Here is a 19,800-nt window from a genome sequence, read left to right on the forward strand (position 1 = left end):
AAGCCTGTAATACTGTCAGCCTTTGCACAGTCTTTTGTCTTGAGGAGTGGAAGTTTTGTCATCCCCTAATTTCACACTGTGTCTAGTTAACGCTGTCTCCAGGTCTGATATTTTTCATTTATTTCCGATACTAGCTTTGAAAACCATAGTCAGTTAGGTCTCTAAGGAAGTTTCTTCTTGATCAAAGACGTGGACATCTTGTTTTCCAATATTAACTTAGCTCTAGGCCAGAAAGTAGCTCCCTATAAAAATTCTTTGGTTTTGCTCCTCTAGTCTAGCCTCAGAAATAGAGGAAAGATAGCCCTGGCTCCTAACATTGTCTGTGGTGTTGAGAAAGTGAGGCAGCATTTTATGAGGCTGAATTTGAAATGATGATGTCATGACAGCTTGTGTCTCTGCTAGGAGGCATTTGAGCACCATTCACAACTTGGCTTTGCCTTGCTACCTCAGGGTTTAGTTTAGGTTGTTGTATGAAGGTTATCCAATTAGCTCAACAGTTTAGATACCTGCTCACTTGTTTTATTTTAAAATTGGCATTTTTCATCTCACTTCTAGCACAACCAATCAGAAGCTCTGGGCTGCTGAGCTGCAGAAGACTATATCAAGAGATTACAAGTATGTGCTGCTGGCTTCTGAGCAGTTGGTGGGCGTCTGCCTTTTTGTGTTCATCAGGCCCCAGCATGCGCCTTTTATCAGGTCAGTGAACACACAGCTGTGCGCAAGTTGGGTCACCTTCAGTTTGCTCTGGATTGCAAGCTAATGTACAAGTGTACTAAAAAGTGTATGAGTTGTTCCATCTTCTGGGAAACTAGTAGCTTAAATTCTTTTATCATGCTTAAATTATTTTATTCTTTTAGTTTTTAAATGCCTCATCAGTTGCCAAGAGAGCTTGAAAAGCTGAAGAGTTAAATTGTTACCTCCTCGGTAGCTGTTGGCATTGTGTTGAAAAAGCCCAGTGGCCTTACTGCTGAAAGAACAATGTGAAAATGTTCTCTTACCAGCATAATGTCTTACTCAGACATACTTAAAGCTGTTAACTTCTGTGCCATTGCATTTGAAGGTTTAATAGTTGTTTAACTCTTTCAGGGATGTTGCTGTTGACACTGTAAAGACTGGCATGGGAGGAGCCACTGGTAATAAAGGTGCAGTAGCAATTCGGATGTTGTTCCATACATCCAGTCTTTGCTTTGTCTGCAGTCATTTTGCTGCAGGGCAATCACAAGTTAAGGAGAGAAATGAAGACTTCGTAGAAATAGCTCGGAAGCTCAGTTTTCCAATGGTAAGCAACAGTGTTCAAATTCCATAGTGAATAATAAGTTAAACCCTTTGAGCTCCAGCAGTTTCATCCAAAAGCTCTATTTATTTTTTGCACCTCCTCAGATTCCTGTGGAAATCAAATTTCCTTGGGTTAGAGGCCTCAGAGATAACTACGTTCCCACAAGTTTTATTGAAATAGATGACTGCAGAAAAAATATACCTTTCCAGTGTAATGACCGATAGAGATGGTGATGCATGAATTCAGTGGCTAGCATTAGGCATCAAGGATTTAGCATAGGAGAAAGACCTGATAGATTCCTGACATGCAGTGTAACTTTTGTAGGCACTGGAGTTAATCAACTATGAGAAAAAAATACATGGAAAACAGCACTATTTTCAGTACACATTTCAGTATACTCATTTTAACTTCTTTTTCACTCATTTTTGTCAAGTTGGATTGTGCAGTTCTGCACCATATTCTCATAAAGGATTATCAAACACCAAGTAAAAGTAAATTGATGCTTTCATCAATGCAGCAAGATTCTTTCTTGAGACTTAAAGCTGTCTTAAATGTTGTAGTTAAACTGTCCTTTGTTACTTTTTATGGCACTGTGCAGGATTCTCAGATCTTATTTTATAGGTTTTTTTTTTAATTTCTGTATTTGTCCCCATGGTCATGTTTCAGTTTTTCTTGACAGTACTGTATTATTATGGTCCCCAGAAACAGTTTCCTAAATGCTGCCGTTTTAATCTGCCAGTTTATCTGCTTTGATTTATTTAAGAGCAATGCAGAAATCAAAACAAAGAAGTAAAATTTCTCACTTTAAGCCTTCAGCTTTGTCTGAACTAACAGAGCCCTTCTGTCTCTCCCTAGCCGTAAAATTATATGTAATTGAAAAGTCTTCAAATAATCTCAAGGTTCCAAACAGTCGATACTGTTTTGCCATTTGTCGGGATATTATGCCACAATATCCCAGGGTAGTATTTTGTTCTCCTTTGTAACCTATTTGTGACATATATATCAGTTGCCATCTCAGAGCAGACTTCTAAAACAGGAGTAGAAAGATGAAGAGTTTTGGAATCCAATTTACATGATTCATGTTTCTTTAGAAACTACATAAGGGATGTTGCTGCTTCTTTCATATTCTGTGTGTGTGAATACTGTACACTTGGCTATGTTGTTCTACCATATGAACAGTAAATACTATTGTGTGTTTCAGTTGTCCTCATCAGCTTGAAATGATGCATTATGTTTTAAAGTCAGAAATTGAATTTCTGAATCTCTTGGATGTTTTTAACTTCATTGCGTGCCTCTGTTTGACAGGGAAGGATGCTCTTTTCCCATGATTATATCTTTTGGTGTGGTGACTTTAATTATCGAATTGATATTCCAAATGAGGAGGTTAAGGACCTAATACGACAACAGAACTGGGACTCCCTTATTGCAGGAGACCAGCTTATGAATCAGAAAAATTCTGGACAGGTATCTTAAACATATTACTTAAAAATGCTTTATTTTTAGTTTTGGCTTTAGCAGTTTTCTGTGGTGCTTCTGTAAACCTATATCCTGAGTATGTTTTGCTTATCACTTTTTTCCAGGTAGTGGTATGGAAGGGTGCGACAGCAGCATTTAATAACTTAGTCATAGTAACTGACCTGAAGAGCCAGTGACGCCAAAAAAGGAAACGCTATCATCTATTACAACTTTATGTTGGAATTTACTACTTACATATATATATATTTTAAGCAGGTGCAACTGTTAAAATATATATCTATAGAAGTTATTTTGGTAATGTTACCAGTTGCTTTAAATTGCTGCAATAATAGGTCTAATGCTGCTACTGTGTCATTTTCTTGGACAAAGTCATAGTCCAAACTGTAGACCTTTCTACTTACTTTGTTACTACAAAAAACAGAGTAAAGTCTGAAGAAACCTTCAGATTTTTAATTTTTAGGGTTTCTTTCAGGTAGCTTCCATAGATCTTTCCAGCTTTATAACTGCTCTAAGTGTCCCCAAATCCTCTATACATCTCTTGTTTTGGTCACATTACCAAACAATCATGCTGTCTGCCCACTTGAATGTACATCTCAATTTATGTAGGAACTGGGCTTTAAAAAAAATAAATTGAAACTTATCAAGTGTTTTCCCTCCAGCACGTAGCAACTAACAGAATATTTGTAATTAATTAAATTTTGTGTGCAACTGTATGTCATTTCTTTCCAGCTTTATGTGGGAATGCTGTAGATGGTAAAATGACAGATAATCCCCTGTTGCCTCTGTTAGTTTTGTCTACTTGCCAACACTTTGATCATAAGTAGTGTTTTTTCTGAATTAGAGTTCTCTTCCATTTGTGCTGGTGTCTTGTGCACCAGAACAGGAGGGAAAACAGTTGAAAAGTTTCAGTTTATTTTTTTGAAAGCCCAGTTCCTACATAAAATGAGATATACATTCAAGTGGGCAGACAGCGTGATTGTGTGGTAATGTGACCAAAACGAGAGATGTATAGAGGATTTGGGGACACTTAGAGCAGTTATAAAGCTGGAAAGATCTATGGAAACTACCTGAATATGAAAAAGACTCAAAATAATCTCCTGACTGGGGAGAAAAAAGGGGGTAGTATTGCATTATTGGGTAATACTCCATTATTTGAAAGTGACTGACTGGGCAGCAGCAGGTATCAGTTGGCTATCCAGGGTAGCTCTGTGATTGCATGTGGTTGTTATCTGGTGTATCTGCTGTTCAGGAAAGGCATTTATATAGCTATTTTAAGTAGGTTAAGAAACAATTATCGGAGGCAGAGAAATTGTCTAAGAAGTTGTGGATCTTCTGACATTGATCTTCCGACACAGATTTTTAAATTGGCTGGATTTCAATTTATATTTCCAATAAGAAAAGCAGGCTAACCTGTCATCTGATGCAGACCTAAGTTCGTTTTCTATTTTTCAGATCTCTGATGTTAAATAAAACTCACTATAAAAGTTTAAACTTAAGACTGGAGCTGGTTAAGATAACTAAAGGGTATTAGATTAGTTCTAGTTTAGACACTTAAGGAGGGAACAAATCTCCTGGCCTTCTAGGGTCTTGTGTCAGCTGACTCTGTCTGTTTATGTTGCAAAGTACCTAATGGATTTTTTGATTCATTTCAGTTGACACTGTATCTCTAAATACCATACGTCCTCTTGGCAGATAATACCTCCTTTTATTCTGTTTTCTTATTCGCTTGAGAAAAAATGGTGATACCCCCTCTCTCTGTAATATTTCAGTTCATATCAAATATATTAAGGACTCTTTCTGTCTCCCACCCCGACCTCCTATTTATAGCTGTCTTGTGTCAATTTGGGGGAATGTTTAGCATGTTTAGATAGATACATGGAATATAAACCTTAATTCCCAACTTTTGCTGACACATGAGCAGCTAACCAGCTAATTAAAGTGCTGTGGACAGCATCTTTGTTCTGGGTGACCACAAGTTCTGAATGACGTTAGAGGAACTGTAGGTTGCTCATGAGCCTGGGTTTAAAGATATAAATGTTGGCATACTTCTGTTTGATGATGATCTATCTGGGTCAGGGTCACTATTTAGTCTTAGTGGCAAATGTAGGGTGTTTTCAGCAGATAAAATTTGGAGAAGGATTCATATTATCAAATTACTATTTTTTTTTATATGTTTACAGATTTTCACTGTTAGAAAAGAGAATTCTCATTAGTTTCAAGCAGTTTCCCATCTGTTTCTGTCTTCTGGCATGACGCATAACTGCCTTGTTTCTTACAGATTTTTAGGGGATTTTTGGAAGGCAAAATAAATTTTGCTCCCACATACAAATATGATCTGTTTTCTGATGACTATGACACCAGTGAAAAATGTCGCACACCAGCATGGACGGATCGTATTCTCTGGAGAAGAAGAAAATGGCCTTTTGACCGATCAGGTTTGAGTGCTTCCTTAAGTTGTTTAAAGTATTCTTTTCACTGGCTTATAGAATCCGATTAGTGACATTCACAGTGCTAGTGATTCTGAACTTCTGTCCCTGACTTTGTATGAAACAAAGCTGATAATAGCATCTACAGTAAACACAGTGATGCTGAACAAGAGGATCAAGAATCAGGTGCCAGTTACTGATATTTCAGTACTTCAAAAGTACTGGTTTTATCTGTAGAACACTTGGTTTTGGTTTACTTTCTTTTTTCTCTATTTACAAATAATTTATTTTTTAAAGCATGTTCTTGCAATCATGGTGGTTTTCCCCTTTTGTTTTCGTTAATACTGGCTGTAGCTGAAGACCTGGATCTTCTGAATGCTAGTTTTCACAGTGACAGTAACGTCCCTTATACATGGAATCCTGGTACTTTGTTGCACTACGGAAGAGCAGAGCTGAAAACATCTGATCATAGGTTTCAGTTTTATTTTATACATTACTTCCTAATAATTGAAAATTTGATACTCATATTGCGTACTTTGTTGTTCAGATACTCTGCTTACAGCTCTTTCTTGTATATTTCAAAGGCCTGTGGTTGCATTGATTGACATTGACATATTTGAAATTGAAGCAGAAGAGAGACAAAAGGTTTATAAGGAGGTGATTGCAATGCAAGGACCACCTGATGGTACTGTAATGGTCTCCATCAAAAGTTCTTCAGCAGAAGAAAACTATTTTGATGACAACTTAATTGATGAACTTCTTCAAAAATTTGCAGGCTATGGTGAAGTTATACTTATAAGGTTAGAAAGACTTTTTACGTTTCATCTTCATTTCTCTTCATTGTTCCCACCTATTTCTTGAATAAAGTTACTTTCATAGTGGGCATTTCAGTTACAATCTGCTCTGCTTAATTTTTAACATTTAGATTTCAACTTCCATGTCTTTACAGATAAAAGTAAGTTGTACATACCTGTATGTGTCTTAGTTTTCAGACTTAGTTTTTCCTGTTGCTCTTTATTTTTGAGATAGAGTATCCTACTGACTTTGTATTGTAAAATTAAGTTAGTAATTTTAAAAGACTAAACTGTTAATTGAACTGTAAGTGTTGTGGTATTTTGTTGGGGCTTGGGGGTTGTTTTGGTTAGAATTGGGTTTTGTGGGTTGGGTTTTTTTGGTTGATTGGGTGGGGGTTTTTTTTCAGAAGACTAGGAGCATAGTTCCAAGTCCGTATTGTGATGACACGTGGAACAACTAATACAAATATCTAACCTGTAAGCCACACAACTATTGTTGAATGTGTAACTGTAGTCATATAATTTTTAAGAGGACAGTGCTTTCACTCTGTGTTATTTACCTGGTTCTCTCTTTTGCTTGTTGTTGTAAGGATGCATTCAGTTAAAGCTTATTAACCAGTTATATTTTAACGAACTTAATAAATAATTCTTCTCTGTGAAATGAACCACTGAAAAACCTTTAAGAGGCTTAAAAAGTCAGTTGATAGGATAAAATATTTTAATTATTGTTTCCAATGGGCTTTGCAGGTTTGTAGAAGACAAGATGTGGGTAACATTTTTGGAAGGAAGCTCTGCTTTGAATGTTATGAATTTGAATGGTACTGAGGTAATGCAAAAATTACTAAACTTTCCTATAGGAAGAGAAAATCCAAATTTCTTAAGACTACTTGACTGGGGCCAGGGTTTTTAATTTGTCCATTTTTTTAAGAATAAAGTTTTTCATGTTCCATACTAGGCTGTTGCATCCAATTTTATTTTGCGGGGTTTTTTTATTTGGTTGGTTTACTTTTAGTAGTCACGTAGCTTTATTAATGTAGTGTATAAGCAAGTCTTGTTTTTCTTTTCAAAGAGTAGTGTTTCTGTTGGAATAAAGAAACCTGAAGTTTTCCTGTTAACTAAAAAGGAAAATTTTATGAGACAAGTTGTTAGTTTTTCTTTAGGGAAATATTAAATAGCTATAATTAACAGTTTAAACTGCGTAAATGTCCTTAATTACCAAAATGAAGTGAAAAGCATAATTACTTCCGTGATGTGTCAGTATTACTTTTTAGTGCCAGAAATTCTGATAACCTTACTTGTGACATTTTCAGTATTTTTTGTTTGTTTGTTTTTAAATCTAGAATGCTGAATTTTAACAGTTTCTGGTTTGTGCATACCTTTTTTGTCAATTCAGCTACTAGGAAGGATTATAAACATAAGTTTGAAAAATCCAGATTGGATCAGAACTTTGGAAGATGAAATGAATCTAGAGAAGATTAATATTGCGCTACCTTCATCAACAAGCTCCACTTTGCTTTGTGAAGATGCTGAGGTTACTGCTGACTATGATATGGAAGGTGTGTTGAAATAAAGCACTTATCATTTTGAAATGTTTACAGTCCTAAATAATGTGGTTAATTTAATGCATATATAAATACTTTAACAAGTTTATACCAGTCTTAAATAGATAAATTAGAAATCCTATTATTTCCAGTAATATCTTGACAACTTGTTGAGGAGTGTTAGTTTGCACTTGTATCTCAAGGTTTTACTAATTTGCTGACAGTCTTCATTCTTCTCAATTTATCCTGTGACCTACCCTCTCAGGGTCACTTCTTTCAGGCAACTTTTACTGTTGATGAAGACACCCTATAAGCAGGATATACAAAACTTCAGAGTGCAAAGCAATTATTTTTTTTGCCAATGTGCATAATACATTAATAGGACACTGAATATTTACCACCCCCAAGAAGACAACAGGTAAGCCTTTGACAGGCAGGCAGATATGAGTGGGGCAAGGAAACCTTCAATCTCTGTTGCTCTTGAAATGGGCTGATCTTTGGAATTGATGAGTTTCATTTCACTGGTTTTTATCAGTTTTGTTTTTTCACCGGAGGGTTTTTATATCTTTTCATGTCATACTTCTTTAGCATAATCCTCAAGTTGCTGAATATCGCTATTGCAGCAATAGTGCCTCTGCATTTTTGCCTTTCTTTACTTGCATGTTTCTTATCTATGGACTTTGTCACATCTTATTTTTTAATCTGTTAATTAATTTTTAGGAAAGATCTGATTCACTCTCTTCTCTACATTGAAAAATATTCCTCTTATATCGTTCGCAAATAAAACAGCTGTTTTTTGAACAGCAGCAAAGCCACACACGCACACCCCTTACCTGCTGACACTTCCTGTGTGTATTGCGTTTCCATATGTATTTTACAAGGTTGTTTTTTGTAACTACTTGAACAGATGTAGTTTCTAGATGTAGTCACTGTGTCTATATTGATTTATTCTGAGTAGTTCATTTGCTTTGAATTTCTATCCAAGCTCCTTAAGGGTAAACATCATGTTGCAAAAGTTTCAAGAAAACAGATGGCGGTTATGTATACTGAAAAGAGTAGACTAAAAGGGTTTTTTACAAAGGTGTTTCAGAAAGGGATATATGTTTTGGTAAGGGTACATGTATGGGAAACCTGCATGAAAAGTTGGAATTGGTGATAGTCTCAATGTCATAAGGTGCTTCATCTGTTTTCCAATGCAGGTAGAAAACAGGACTTTCACAGTTTAGACGCTTCTATGGTTGGTTGTTTTTATTAATAGTCCTCTGTGAAATGGCATGATTCCCTTCAAATGTGACATCTCGAATCCCACAAGACTCTTGGATCAAGAGCTATTATCTAATTGGCAGCCTGATTACTCTGTTACTGCTGAGCAGTGCAAAGTTGAAGATGGAACTTCTGTAGAACAGTGTTGTTCATGAACCTTGGAAGAGAGGATTACTATGGTCCTGTTGGACTGCGATGGGATAATTGTCTATTTTAGGCATTTTGAATATCAACATGAAAATATTCTAAATTGACAGTTTATTTTTCACAGGCAGGTCCATGTTGAACCTTTTTTTTTAAACATCATTCCACCTTTTCAAACAGAAGGTATTACAAATAGAAGATATCTTAAAATCCCCTGCCCAGCCTTCTGAAGTATAAGTGAAGCTTGCCATCTATTGCAAACCAGGGAAATAATTTTTGCAGAGATCTTCTTTGTAAAGCTGATTGTTTGGTTAAGCAATGTTATGGTTGCCACTCTATTATAATTACCAATAATATATTTCCATAATACATATTGTGCATTTGGAGTATTTTCAACCAGTTTGAATATATATGCATTCTTCATATATAATTTTACGATGCAAGAATCATGCTTTGGTTGCTGAGCTAATTCCTTGGAACTTGAAGGTTTTTTGTAGAAAATCTCATGCCTAGAATAAGTTTATAATTTCTCCACTTTTTAAAACAAAAACCTATTGTTTCCTTTATTTTACATGATTTTTCTTCTTTGTGGTGTTATTTAGGAGACATTGATGACTACAGTGCAGAAGTAGAAGAAATCCTTCCTCAGCATCTGCAGCCTACTTCAAGCTCTGGTCTTGGAACCTCCCCAAGCTCTTCGCCACGTTCCAGTCCCTGTCAGTCCCCTACGCTGTCAGATGGACCTGCCCTCCCAGTGAGACCGAGCAGAGCACCAGCAAAAACTCCTGGACCACCTGTTTCCCCACACAGTGTGTATTACATTGCTCAACTGCCTCTATTACTACTATACAATCTGGCAGCCCTCTGTCCCAGTGGTAGATTATTTTTATGGATTATGGATTATTTTTAATAGAGCTTTTAGATTAATATAAAAGGCTATTCTTATCATTATCTAGTGTTTTCTGCATAAGTGGCAATGGGCAAATCGCCTCATTCTTTGTCTTGGTTCTAATGAGCAGTAGAAGAGCTTTGTTTCCTGTGTCCATGGATCTGCACTGCTGCAAGCTACCTAACTTGCTCTAGCTCTTTAGCATTTCATCACGAAAGAGACAGCTCAAAAAGTTATGTGGTTAATAGGCTTTCTAATATGATTAGTTTTAAACCTCTGCTGAAAAATTCCTTTGTAGTGTGTCAGTATCATCTTAATTCGCTTCAGTCATACTCTTCAAATACAGCCCATTTCAGTTAATGCTCCTATCAGCCATAATATGTAAATTGTAATATGTAGGTTTGTAAATAGCCTGTGTAATATGAAAGCTACTATTTAAACACAACTTTATTTCAGTGACAAAGGTGATATTTAAAATTAAAGTGTTTGGAATGGCTTCTAGAGCAGTTTATTTCAATGTAATTTGGAGTACCTTCACAAAAACTGCTAAAATTCCTTCAGAATTCCCCTTGTAACAATTTTTTCTAGAGCACTTAGTTCAAAATTTGGAACTCTTTAATTTCTAAGAATGTTCAGGATTCTATGAAAAGCATGTACTGATTAAAGCATATGAGACAATAATCTTGGCTTAGGGAATCTGCTGCTTTTCTCCATTGGCTTATTCCTTTTGTTTTCCCTCTCTCAAAAACTTTGTTTCCAGGGCTGATGACTGACTGTCCTCTGCAAAAATAACTTGCTATTAGAACAGCTTTACTGTGATTAGAATGTACAAGTAATTAATGTTTGCATTGTTTTCTGTCATCTTGTTCAGCTGAATTTCAGGTTGGCACCCAGCAGAAAGAGTCTTCTCAGAGCCTGGAGCCTAAGCGTCCTCCTCCACCTCGCCCAGTTGCTCCTCCTGCGCGACCCGCTCCACCACAGAGGCCACCTCCACCATCAGGTAATGCAGTAATGTGCATCAGGTGGTCAGGAGTATTTTGTGTCAGGTTTGTGAGGTGACCTTTGAAGTCCACACCCAAACTATATATTACATTTTGGCTTGGGACTCAATGGAACATACCATTTTTTCACCAAAATGTTGAGTTGGTACATTTAATAGTAATAACTCTATGGGAAATAACAGCATTTTCCAGTACCATTTAAATACTGTTGTCTTTGCTTAGTGAATAAGTTTAAAAAAAATTATAAACTTTCACAATTTAAAAGTGCGGGCTTCCTACAGCAGTGTTTACTCAACATTTTTATTTCTATAGCATCTTCATTTTTAAAAGACAAATAGTCTTGTGCATTCATTGATTACATTCCTTTAATTTGGGCATCAGTATGTGTGCATTTTATCATGTCGAAGTTCTTAATGTAGAGTTCATCTGGATCATCTGAAAATGTAAACAATTGAGCACTAAGAGAAACTGGATGTTCAGAAGCATATGGGCAACATAATTAATAACTAACTGACCCTTGTCATTTTAACTTTCTCATTCTTTTTCTTCCCTCTTACTGTACTGATACTTTTCATTATTGCTGCATTCATTTCTTAAATACTGTAAGGCGGTAGGAGTCCTGCACCTGCTAGAAAAGAATATGGAGGTAATGATTTTAATTGTTTTCAAATATGACTATGTAGCAAAACTACTATGATGGTCTGTTATGCCAGTACTTAATATGATGATGTCCAAAGGTATAAAAATGGGTAATACTTGAATGTCAATGTAATCACTTTCTCAGGGTTTATATCCCCTTCTGAATTACATTTGACTTTTTAGTGAGATAGTATTTCTCCAGAAGTTGCTATATTATAGTCAGAGAGATTAAAATTGTCACAGGTATTTATTACTTGGTCCTGGTCAAAATACACCATGCTAACTTTTCTGTCGAAGCAGAAACCTGTGTTTATTTGTGAAAGGCCAGCTTTTTTCCTCACAGTCTACAACAAGGAGCATTGCAAAACTGATTGCGATTGTGGCTACTTGCAGTGGTTGGCCATTAATTAGTTGTTCAAGTTGAAACTACTGCTGATGGGTAGTTTATTTTTTGTTTCCAAGTCCGATATGTGCTCCTAAGTCCTTCCTAGAGACATGAAACATCCTCTGTGGTTCTTGGAACTAGCCTATACTTCAGAAACACAAATTTAGCAAAGGAATTTATTTGGTTACTTTGAAGTCATTTGAGAGCTACATGTCTGTACTCTTGTAATTCCTTCCCTCTTGATAATGCTGGTGATCTTATAAACCCTTCTGACTAGTTTTGGTTTTTCCCAGCTTGGTCTGGTTTTGCATGTAATACCAACTTACACATTCTCAGAAGTGCTTCTTCTGGAAACTAATCTTTGTCCTTCTTTGTCCACACGTCGTAACTGAGCTGTTCTGCTTGGACCTAAATCAGCTCATTAATACATGGGATAGAGTGAGAATAGTGAGTGGCTCTGAAATACTTTCTTAATGGCTCTTCAGATACTACCACTTAGTTGGTAGGAAAGAGGAGTTTTTGAGAAAATAATTCATAAGCTTTGAGCAGTCTCAGAAAATAAGCAAAACTATTTTACATAGTATTTAAATATCCACTAACTTAGTCTGATCTCTGGCAGAGATGTGCATGGCTCTTAGATGCACTTGAGTGGAGGAGATCATTATGCCAAAGGCATAATATCTCAAATTAGTTAAAATGCTTAAGTTTTAAAATATGGCCAATTTATACATAATGTGTTACCTATGTGAGATTTATTTCTTTATTCTGCTTCAGCCTTATATAGTTTTATCTGCACTGATACAATCCTGTTTGCCTGATTTGTTCCAGTTGTGCAAAAACTAGCTTTTTTTACCCTTTTTCCCCACATAGCTTCCCATAAAGAACTGTAACTTGCATAAAACTTGCTTTTTATGCAGTCTTTTAAAAGAGATTGTGATGACCTGAAGTTCATCCCACTTTTTCTGTCCTCCTGATTTTCCACTCATGATGTACATTTATAAGTCATAATGCTTTGCTGTTCTGCAGTACCCGAGCTCAGCTCAGAGCAAGTTAGCGCAGGACTGGAAGCAGCATAAATGTCATAGTGTGATACCACGCTTGGGGAAATGACATCTGTTTGTTTTACCTAGAAGGCTTCTAAAGCACTGTGAAAATGTCCCTGTGTACTGTATATCAAACTTTTAGACTTCTGTAGCACATGCAAAGCAACACTGATCATGTCTTTAAAATGTCATACATCTTAAATGTTACGGGTTTTTTTTTGCTCATGTGTTCTAACCTTTTTTTTCTGAGTGCTGCACTGCCTTCAATGCCCATAACATTTCTTCTGATGGCTCAGTATGCTTTGGAGACAGGAGCAGGATTTGGGCATCTAAGGTTTAGGGGGTTTTGTAGAGTTTGGTCATATTTTACATCAGAAGTAACTCAGAATTCAAGGGAACAAGTCTATATGCTTATTGCAGGGGGTTGCAAAGTGTAGACTTATTGCCTGCTAATGCCAAAGATGTCCACTGAGGATTTTATAAGCTCTCATTGTTCATAGTTAAAAAATAAAATGTTGCACTCTGTTTACGCAAGATTTTTTTTTTAATACATTACAGAGTAAATGTTTACAGAACATAAAAAATTATAAAGGCTGCTGGTTATCAATTACTTAAAGTTAAAAAGAATATTTCTTTTGTTGTGTTTTTTCCTATAATAATATTAGTCAGACTTTTCCTGATTAATGCAGGAAAGGCTTATAGTTGTCTCTTATCATTGGTTTAAACTGTTAAAATGGGGTGAAGATTGGGTTAAGACTGAGGGAATGCCTAGTATTTTCAGTATATGCAACAACATGGGTAAAATGCACTACATTTTCAATGGGATTATCCTCCAAATAAATAAACTTAGAAAAAAACAGTACTCAAGTTGACATTAAAAGAAATGCAAGTATGTTAAGCTATGAAAGTGCGTGCACCCAAACAGCAAGTACTTAGTAGTGTACACTGATAATTATAGTCACTCATTAAACTTAGTCTTCCAGGAACCATTCAACATCATTATTTTTCTCCTGTAGCTTTTTTTTTTTTTCAGAGCATTGTTCAGGTGCATTGGGTATGTCAGTCATTTTGAAAAAGCTCTTTCTTCCTTCTTTCTATTTTTTTAAATATGGAGAACTACCTTCTTTTCTTGGTGAAGAAGAAATGTTCAGTAATGGCGGAAACAAGTAGCCTTACACAGTAAATGCATTGTTCAAATATAGGCAAATAGCCGAGATTTCATATATAGAATCATAGAATAGTTAGGGTTGGAAAGGACCTTAAGATCATCTAGTTCCAACCCCCCTGCCATGGACAGGGACACCTCACGCTAAACCATATCACCCAAGGCCTCGTCCAACCTGGTCTTGAGCACTGCCAGGGATGGAGCATTCACAGCCTCCCTGGGCAACCCATTCCAGTGCCTCATCACCCTAACAGGAAAGAATTTCCTCCTTATATCCAGTCTAAACTTCCCCTGTTTAAGTTTTAACCCATTCCTCCTTGTCCTATCACTACAGTCCCTAATGAAGAGTCCCTCCCTAGCATCTCTATAGGCCCCCTTCAGATACTGGAAGGCTGCTATGAGGTCTCCACGCAGCCTTCTCTTCTCCAGGCTGAACAGCCCCAACTTCCTCAGCCTGCCTTCATATGGGAGGTGCTCCAGTCCCCTGATCATCCTCGTGGCCCTTCTCTGAACTTGTTCCAACAGTTCCATGTCCTTTTTCTGTTGAGGACACCAGAACTGCACACAATACTCCAGGTGAGGTCTCACAAGAGCAGAGTAGAGGGGCAGGATCACCTCCTTGGACCTGCTGGTCACGCTCCTTTTGATGCAGGCCAGGATACGGTTGGCTTTCTGGGCTGCAAGCGCACACTGAAGCCGGCTCATGTTCATTTTCTCATCAAGCAACACCCCAAGTTCTTCTCCGCAGGGCTGCTCTGAATCTCTTCTCTGCCCAACCTGTAGCTGTGCCTGGGATTGCTCCCACCCAGGTGTAGGACCTTGCACGTGGCATGGTTAAACTTCATGAGGATGGCATCAGCCCACCTCACAAGCGTGTCAAGGTCCCTCTGGATGGCATTCCTTCCCTCCAGCGTATCAACCGAACCATACAGCTTGGTGTCATCGGCAAACTTGCTGAGGGCGCACTCAATCCCACTGTCCATGTCAGCGACAAAGATGTTGAACAAGACCGGTTCCAGCACCGATCCCTGAGGGACACCGCTCGTTACTGGTCTCCAGCTGGACACTGAGCCATTGACGACAACTCTTTGTGTGTGGCCATCCAGCCAGTTCTTTATCCACCGAGTGGTCCATCCATCAAATTGATGTCTCTCCAATTTAAAGACAAGGATGTCGTGTGGGACAGTGTCAAACGCTTTGCACAAGTCCAGGTAGATGACATCAACTGCTCTACCCCTGTCCATCAGTTCTGTAGCCCCATCATAGAAGGCCACCAAATTGGTCAGGCAGGATTTCCCCTTAGTGAAGCCATGCTGGCTGTCACCAAGCACCTTGTTGATTTTCATGTGCCTTAGCATGCCTTCCAGGAGAATCTGCTCCAAGATTTTGCCAGGCACAGAGGTGAGACTGACTGGTCTGTAATTCCCCGGGTCATCCATTTTCCCCTTCTTGAAAATGGGGGTTATATTTCCCTTTTTCCAGTCATCGGGAACTTCTCCTGACTGCCAGGATTTCTCAAATATGATGGCCAGCGGCTTCGCAACTTCATTCTCCAGCTCCTTCAGGACCCAAGGATGGATTTCATCAGGACCCATGGACTTGTGCACGTTCAGATTTTTAAGATGTTCTCGAACCAGATCCTCTCCTACAATGGGCGCAAGGTCTTCATTCTCACAGTCCCTGCATCTGCCTTCCAAGACTTGGGTGGTTTGGTCAGAGCATTTGCCAGTGAAGACCGAGGCAAGGAATTCATTCAGAACCTCAGCCTTCTCCAAATCCTGTGTAGCCAGTTCTCCTGAGGGCTTCCTGAGGGGGCCTACATTCTCCCTAGTCTGGCTTTTATTTGCTATGTACCTGTAGAATCCCTTCCTGTTATCCTTAACATCCCTAGCCAAGTTTAATTCTAACTGGGCCTTAGCTTTCCTAACCTGGTCCCTAGCTTCCCGGACAGCATCCCTGTACTCTTCCCAGGCTGCCTGTCCTTGCTTGCACTTATTATAAGCCTCTTTTGTCAATCAAATTTTCCTCAGGAGCTCCTTATCCATCCAAGGAGGTCTCCTGGCCCTCCTGCTGCACTTCCTTCTAGTTGGGATGCAACACTCCTGAGCTTGTAGCAGGTGATCCTTGAATATCAACCAAGAGTCTTGGGCCCCTCTGCCCTCTAGGGCTGTATCCCATGGAACCTTCCGAAGCAGGTTCCTGAAGAGGCCAAAGTCTGCTCTTTTGAAGTCTAGGGCAGTGAGCTTGCTGCACGCTCTTCTCACTGTCCTGAGGATCTCAAATTCGAGCATCTTGTGATCGCTGCATCCAAGGCTGCCCTGGAGCGTCACATTTCCAATGAGCCCTTTCCTGTTATATAAGCACACACAGATATACACACGTACACTTGTGTACATATATGCACATTTTACTTTAAGAGAAGTTGGGGTTTCTTTATTTTCAATAAAGCTAATGTGTATATGTAACCTTTGCAAAGCATGGAGTTCTGTCTAAAGATGTCAAGGCAGGAGTTACAATTTGTTTCTATGTAAATCCAGTCACTTTCCTTAAATACTGTTTAAAGCAAGTATGTGATATCTTTACTTGCAAAATACTGTTTCAAACTGCAATAGAGATTTTAAGCCATATACAGACTAGAGTAACAGTTTAACATGCTACCCAAAAATGTGTTTCACGATCAGATACAGATTTTTTCACTGTCCTTAAGATTAAAATCCTCCTATAGTGCCAATTATGATAGCATTATCACAGCACCACAATTTTACTTTCTCACCATTAAAGAATACTATTAGCAAGTAAAATTTGAGGTATTTGACCTTTATGCCCTTTCTCTCCCATATAATGAATATTTTTAAAATTGCAAAACCTTTCAAAATCCTCATGCATGAAAGTCTTCCTATGTATGGTGTGCCAGCGTAGAGACATGTCTGTGGTCAAAGAGGTTCCCTACTGCCTTTTGCCTGAAAGGAGTTTACTTTATAAATCATCTTGCGTAAACCGAGATTTGCTTAACAAGAGCATCCTGAAAATACCTATTATAAGTATGGGTTGAGTTGAGCTTTGGAAGGGGAATGTGCAGATCCGTGAAATGAACAGGCTCATTCCTTGCTCTTGGAGAGGTTTTATTGTGCCCCTTTCCATTAATACTCTGAGATGAAGTTAGCTGTTCAGAGGGTTCAGTGGAGTTTCCTGTATTCTGTTGGGCTGCTCTCCACCTTCCTTTATTTTCCTCCAGGTAGCAGGTAGGCTTCTCATAGCTTATGGGTTACCACTTACTTTCGTCTCCTGGGGTTCCTCTGGGTTGCATGGGAGCTAGAACCTGAAAGCAATTATGTGTTCTCAGGCAGCATTCTCCTCATGTGCCCCCTCCTTGCAAATGCTCTCTGTTCATCCCTCCTCAGTGCTGCTTCTCTTGCAGAGAAGTTCACTATCAGAAACTTTTGCAATGTATATCTAATGTTAATTGGCAGAGCCTGAAACTCACCCGGAATATATAACATATGCTAGTATTTAACATCTTTGAACCAGATGTTCAGCAAAACCAGAGATCTGACATATCCGGAGATAATCACATACCAGCCTCATGCAGCCTTCACTCTTCCTACTCTGAGTGACACCTCCACCCATATCTGACAAAATTCACAGCACTCTTTCCAGATCATAGAGAGCTCCTGAGCAGATACCACACACTGGCACATGATGAGAAAGCATGAGGCTGTGTCATCGCTAAGGCAAAAGTTGTTTTTAAGGTAGGCTTCTTGAACACTGGCTCCCTTTCCTTCCTCTGTACTTGAGCCACTCCAGAGTTGCCAGATATTACTGGTACTTTTTCCTATGTGCATGCCTTAAGGATTTCTCCTTGCATACGGTCTAGTGTTATGTATGTCCTGCCATGTTTTTACCATACAATTTTAAGGATCCAGTATGTGCTTGATCATACTGCAAAAACAAAACAATTCAGCATGGTTATGCATGATTAAAAATCTTCTTTCAGTCTGAACTGTAACATCTACTGTCCACCATTTGACACAGCTTTCCTAACTGCAGAATGCTACTTGAACATAACTTCGTCATACAGTTCTGTAGGATACTTTTATATAGAGTGGGAAACATTTCTTCCATAATATTGCTTATACACATGTAGTCTTGGCAGAAACATACTACACAGTATTTCTTCTAAAATTCAGGAAGCAGACTTAATGTTACAGGTTATAACTGATGTACCTGTTTATTTTCACACGTCTGAATATAGGCATGTGCTCTGCTTTCACAGAGTTTCAAGACTGACGTTTAAGACCATTCTGAATTTATAAAAGTTTGTGGAGAGTGAATACTGAAGAAATGAAATTACCTTCCACTGTAATGTAAAATTGAAATAATAGCATGTTTCTAAACATGATTGTTGTTCATATCAGTCTGGTTTCCCCATGCTGCTACAAACAGTTATCTCCTACAAGTAACATAATTCAGCTAGGCATTTTTTTAATTGTGTAAAGCTGTCTTGTGGCAGTGTCTTTCTGGTTTTACTTTCTCAATCTACTGCTTTTCTTATGCAATATACAGCTTCTCTTCTTTCTCTGAAAAGGTCTTGGAGCTCCTCCCAGTCCTGGGGTAGCTAGGAGAGAAGTAGAAGGTAACATAACAATTTTTGTATTCTAGAAATGGATTTCTAATTTAATACTTGAGTAATATTATTGCCCTTGTGCTACTAAAGGTGGTTTCATGAAGATATTTATTGTGTAGGATCTTTCTTCTTTTATTTAACATGGTTTTCAGACAGCCTGGTTGCTTTCTGGTTTTCAGTGATGGTATGAATTGTTATAGAAGGCAGTCTTAATTTATGAGAAAATGAGGTGAAAATTTAGACTGAGCTGATCAAGAAGAATGCTTTCAAGGCTGGCTCTCAGATTAAGCTGTAGCTGACTGCTAGAGTACATACTGTACTTGTAACAAAATCAGGAGTCTAGGAAGCCTGATTTATATGTTCACATATTCTGGGGAAAGGAACTTCCATGTAAGTAATTTAGCCTATAATTTAACATTTTGTCTCTTCCTAAAGAGCATAGTGTAGGTATTCTGATTCTGATACCTAAACTATGTGACATACATCTATGAGAAGCACTTCTCTTGCATTATTCTAGTTAGAGTTTGTGTGTAGAGTGCTAAATAGGGTCCTGTTTAAGCTGTGCCAGCAGAGTCATGTTTTGGAGTTTCAGGAATGTATCCCTTTAGCAAGTACAGGTATAGCAATAAAGTCCTAATACGGTCACAGTCAAGATGTTCTCCTATATAATACAATTACTTTTGGCTATATTGCTGGTTCATTTTTCTAAATTGGCAGAATTGCTAATGCATAGACTAGTTCAGGTTGGAAAGGACTTCTGGTGGTTACCTACTCCAGTCTCCTGCTCAGAGTAGGATAAACTGGTGCCAGATTGCTCAGGGTACAAGTTGCTTTACTGAGAACTGTACCCAGAAACCTGTTCTAACCAGCTCTAAGAAAGCAGGGTTGTCTGAAAACTGGAAGCCGATTTCATAAATTAAGAATCTTACGTACCACAGAGTATTCCTTCCAGTTATTGTAACTGACATGGTGATTTTACCTTCCTGGGAAATAGGCAACAGAAACACAAGCCAGAACCTTAAACCTCTTTGCCTGTTAGAAACTGTGCACTTGTCTGAAGTAAAGGTAATTTTTTCATATCTTGCACTTCACAACTTGAGTGTTGCATACAAGGTCGTTATTAGCATCAGCATG

At 38.1% G+C, this 19,800-nt stretch overlaps 1 protein-coding gene across 11 annotated transcripts in view; it reads left to right on the plus strand.

Moving 5' to 3' along the window:
• Positions 1–19,800, plus strand: part of SYNJ1 (synaptojanin 1) — a 66,567-nt gene that overhangs the window by 34,725 nt on the left and 12,042 nt on the right. For 6 of the 11 annotated variants that reach the window (XM_057410147.1, XM_057410145.1, XM_057410151.1 and 3 more), the window contains exons 16-27: positions 556–696; positions 1,087–1,279; positions 2,582–2,740; positions 5,031–5,187; positions 5,533–5,650; positions 5,763–5,978; positions 6,720–6,798; positions 7,366–7,528; positions 9,523–9,729; positions 10,681–10,809; positions 11,418–11,456; positions 18,628–18,675. In XM_057410147.1, the coding sequence (XP_057266130.1) occupies positions 556–696; positions 1,087–1,279; positions 2,582–2,740; positions 5,031–5,187; positions 5,533–5,650; positions 5,763–5,978; positions 6,720–6,798; positions 7,366–7,528; positions 9,523–9,729; positions 10,681–10,809; positions 11,418–11,456; positions 18,628–18,675 (1,649 nt within the window). The remainder of the gene's footprint in view (positions 1–555; positions 697–1,086; positions 1,280–2,581; positions 2,741–5,030; positions 5,188–5,532; positions 5,651–5,762; positions 5,979–6,719; positions 6,799–7,365; positions 7,529–9,522; positions 9,730–10,680; positions 10,810–11,417; positions 11,457–18,627; positions 18,676–19,800) is intronic. The other 5 variants (XM_057410148.1, XM_057410152.1, XM_057410144.1 and 2 more) reach the window with 2 other exon arrangements.

Source organism: Pezoporus wallicus, unplaced genomic scaffold (genome assembly GCF_028554395.1).
Source record: "Pezoporus wallicus isolate ANWC-B61680 ecotype Strahan unplaced genomic scaffold, APGP_CSIRO_Pwel_v1 contig_7011, whole genome shotgun sequence".
NCBI classification, from domain to species: domain Eukaryota; kingdom Metazoa; phylum Chordata; class Aves; order Psittaciformes; family Psittacidae; genus Pezoporus; species Pezoporus wallicus.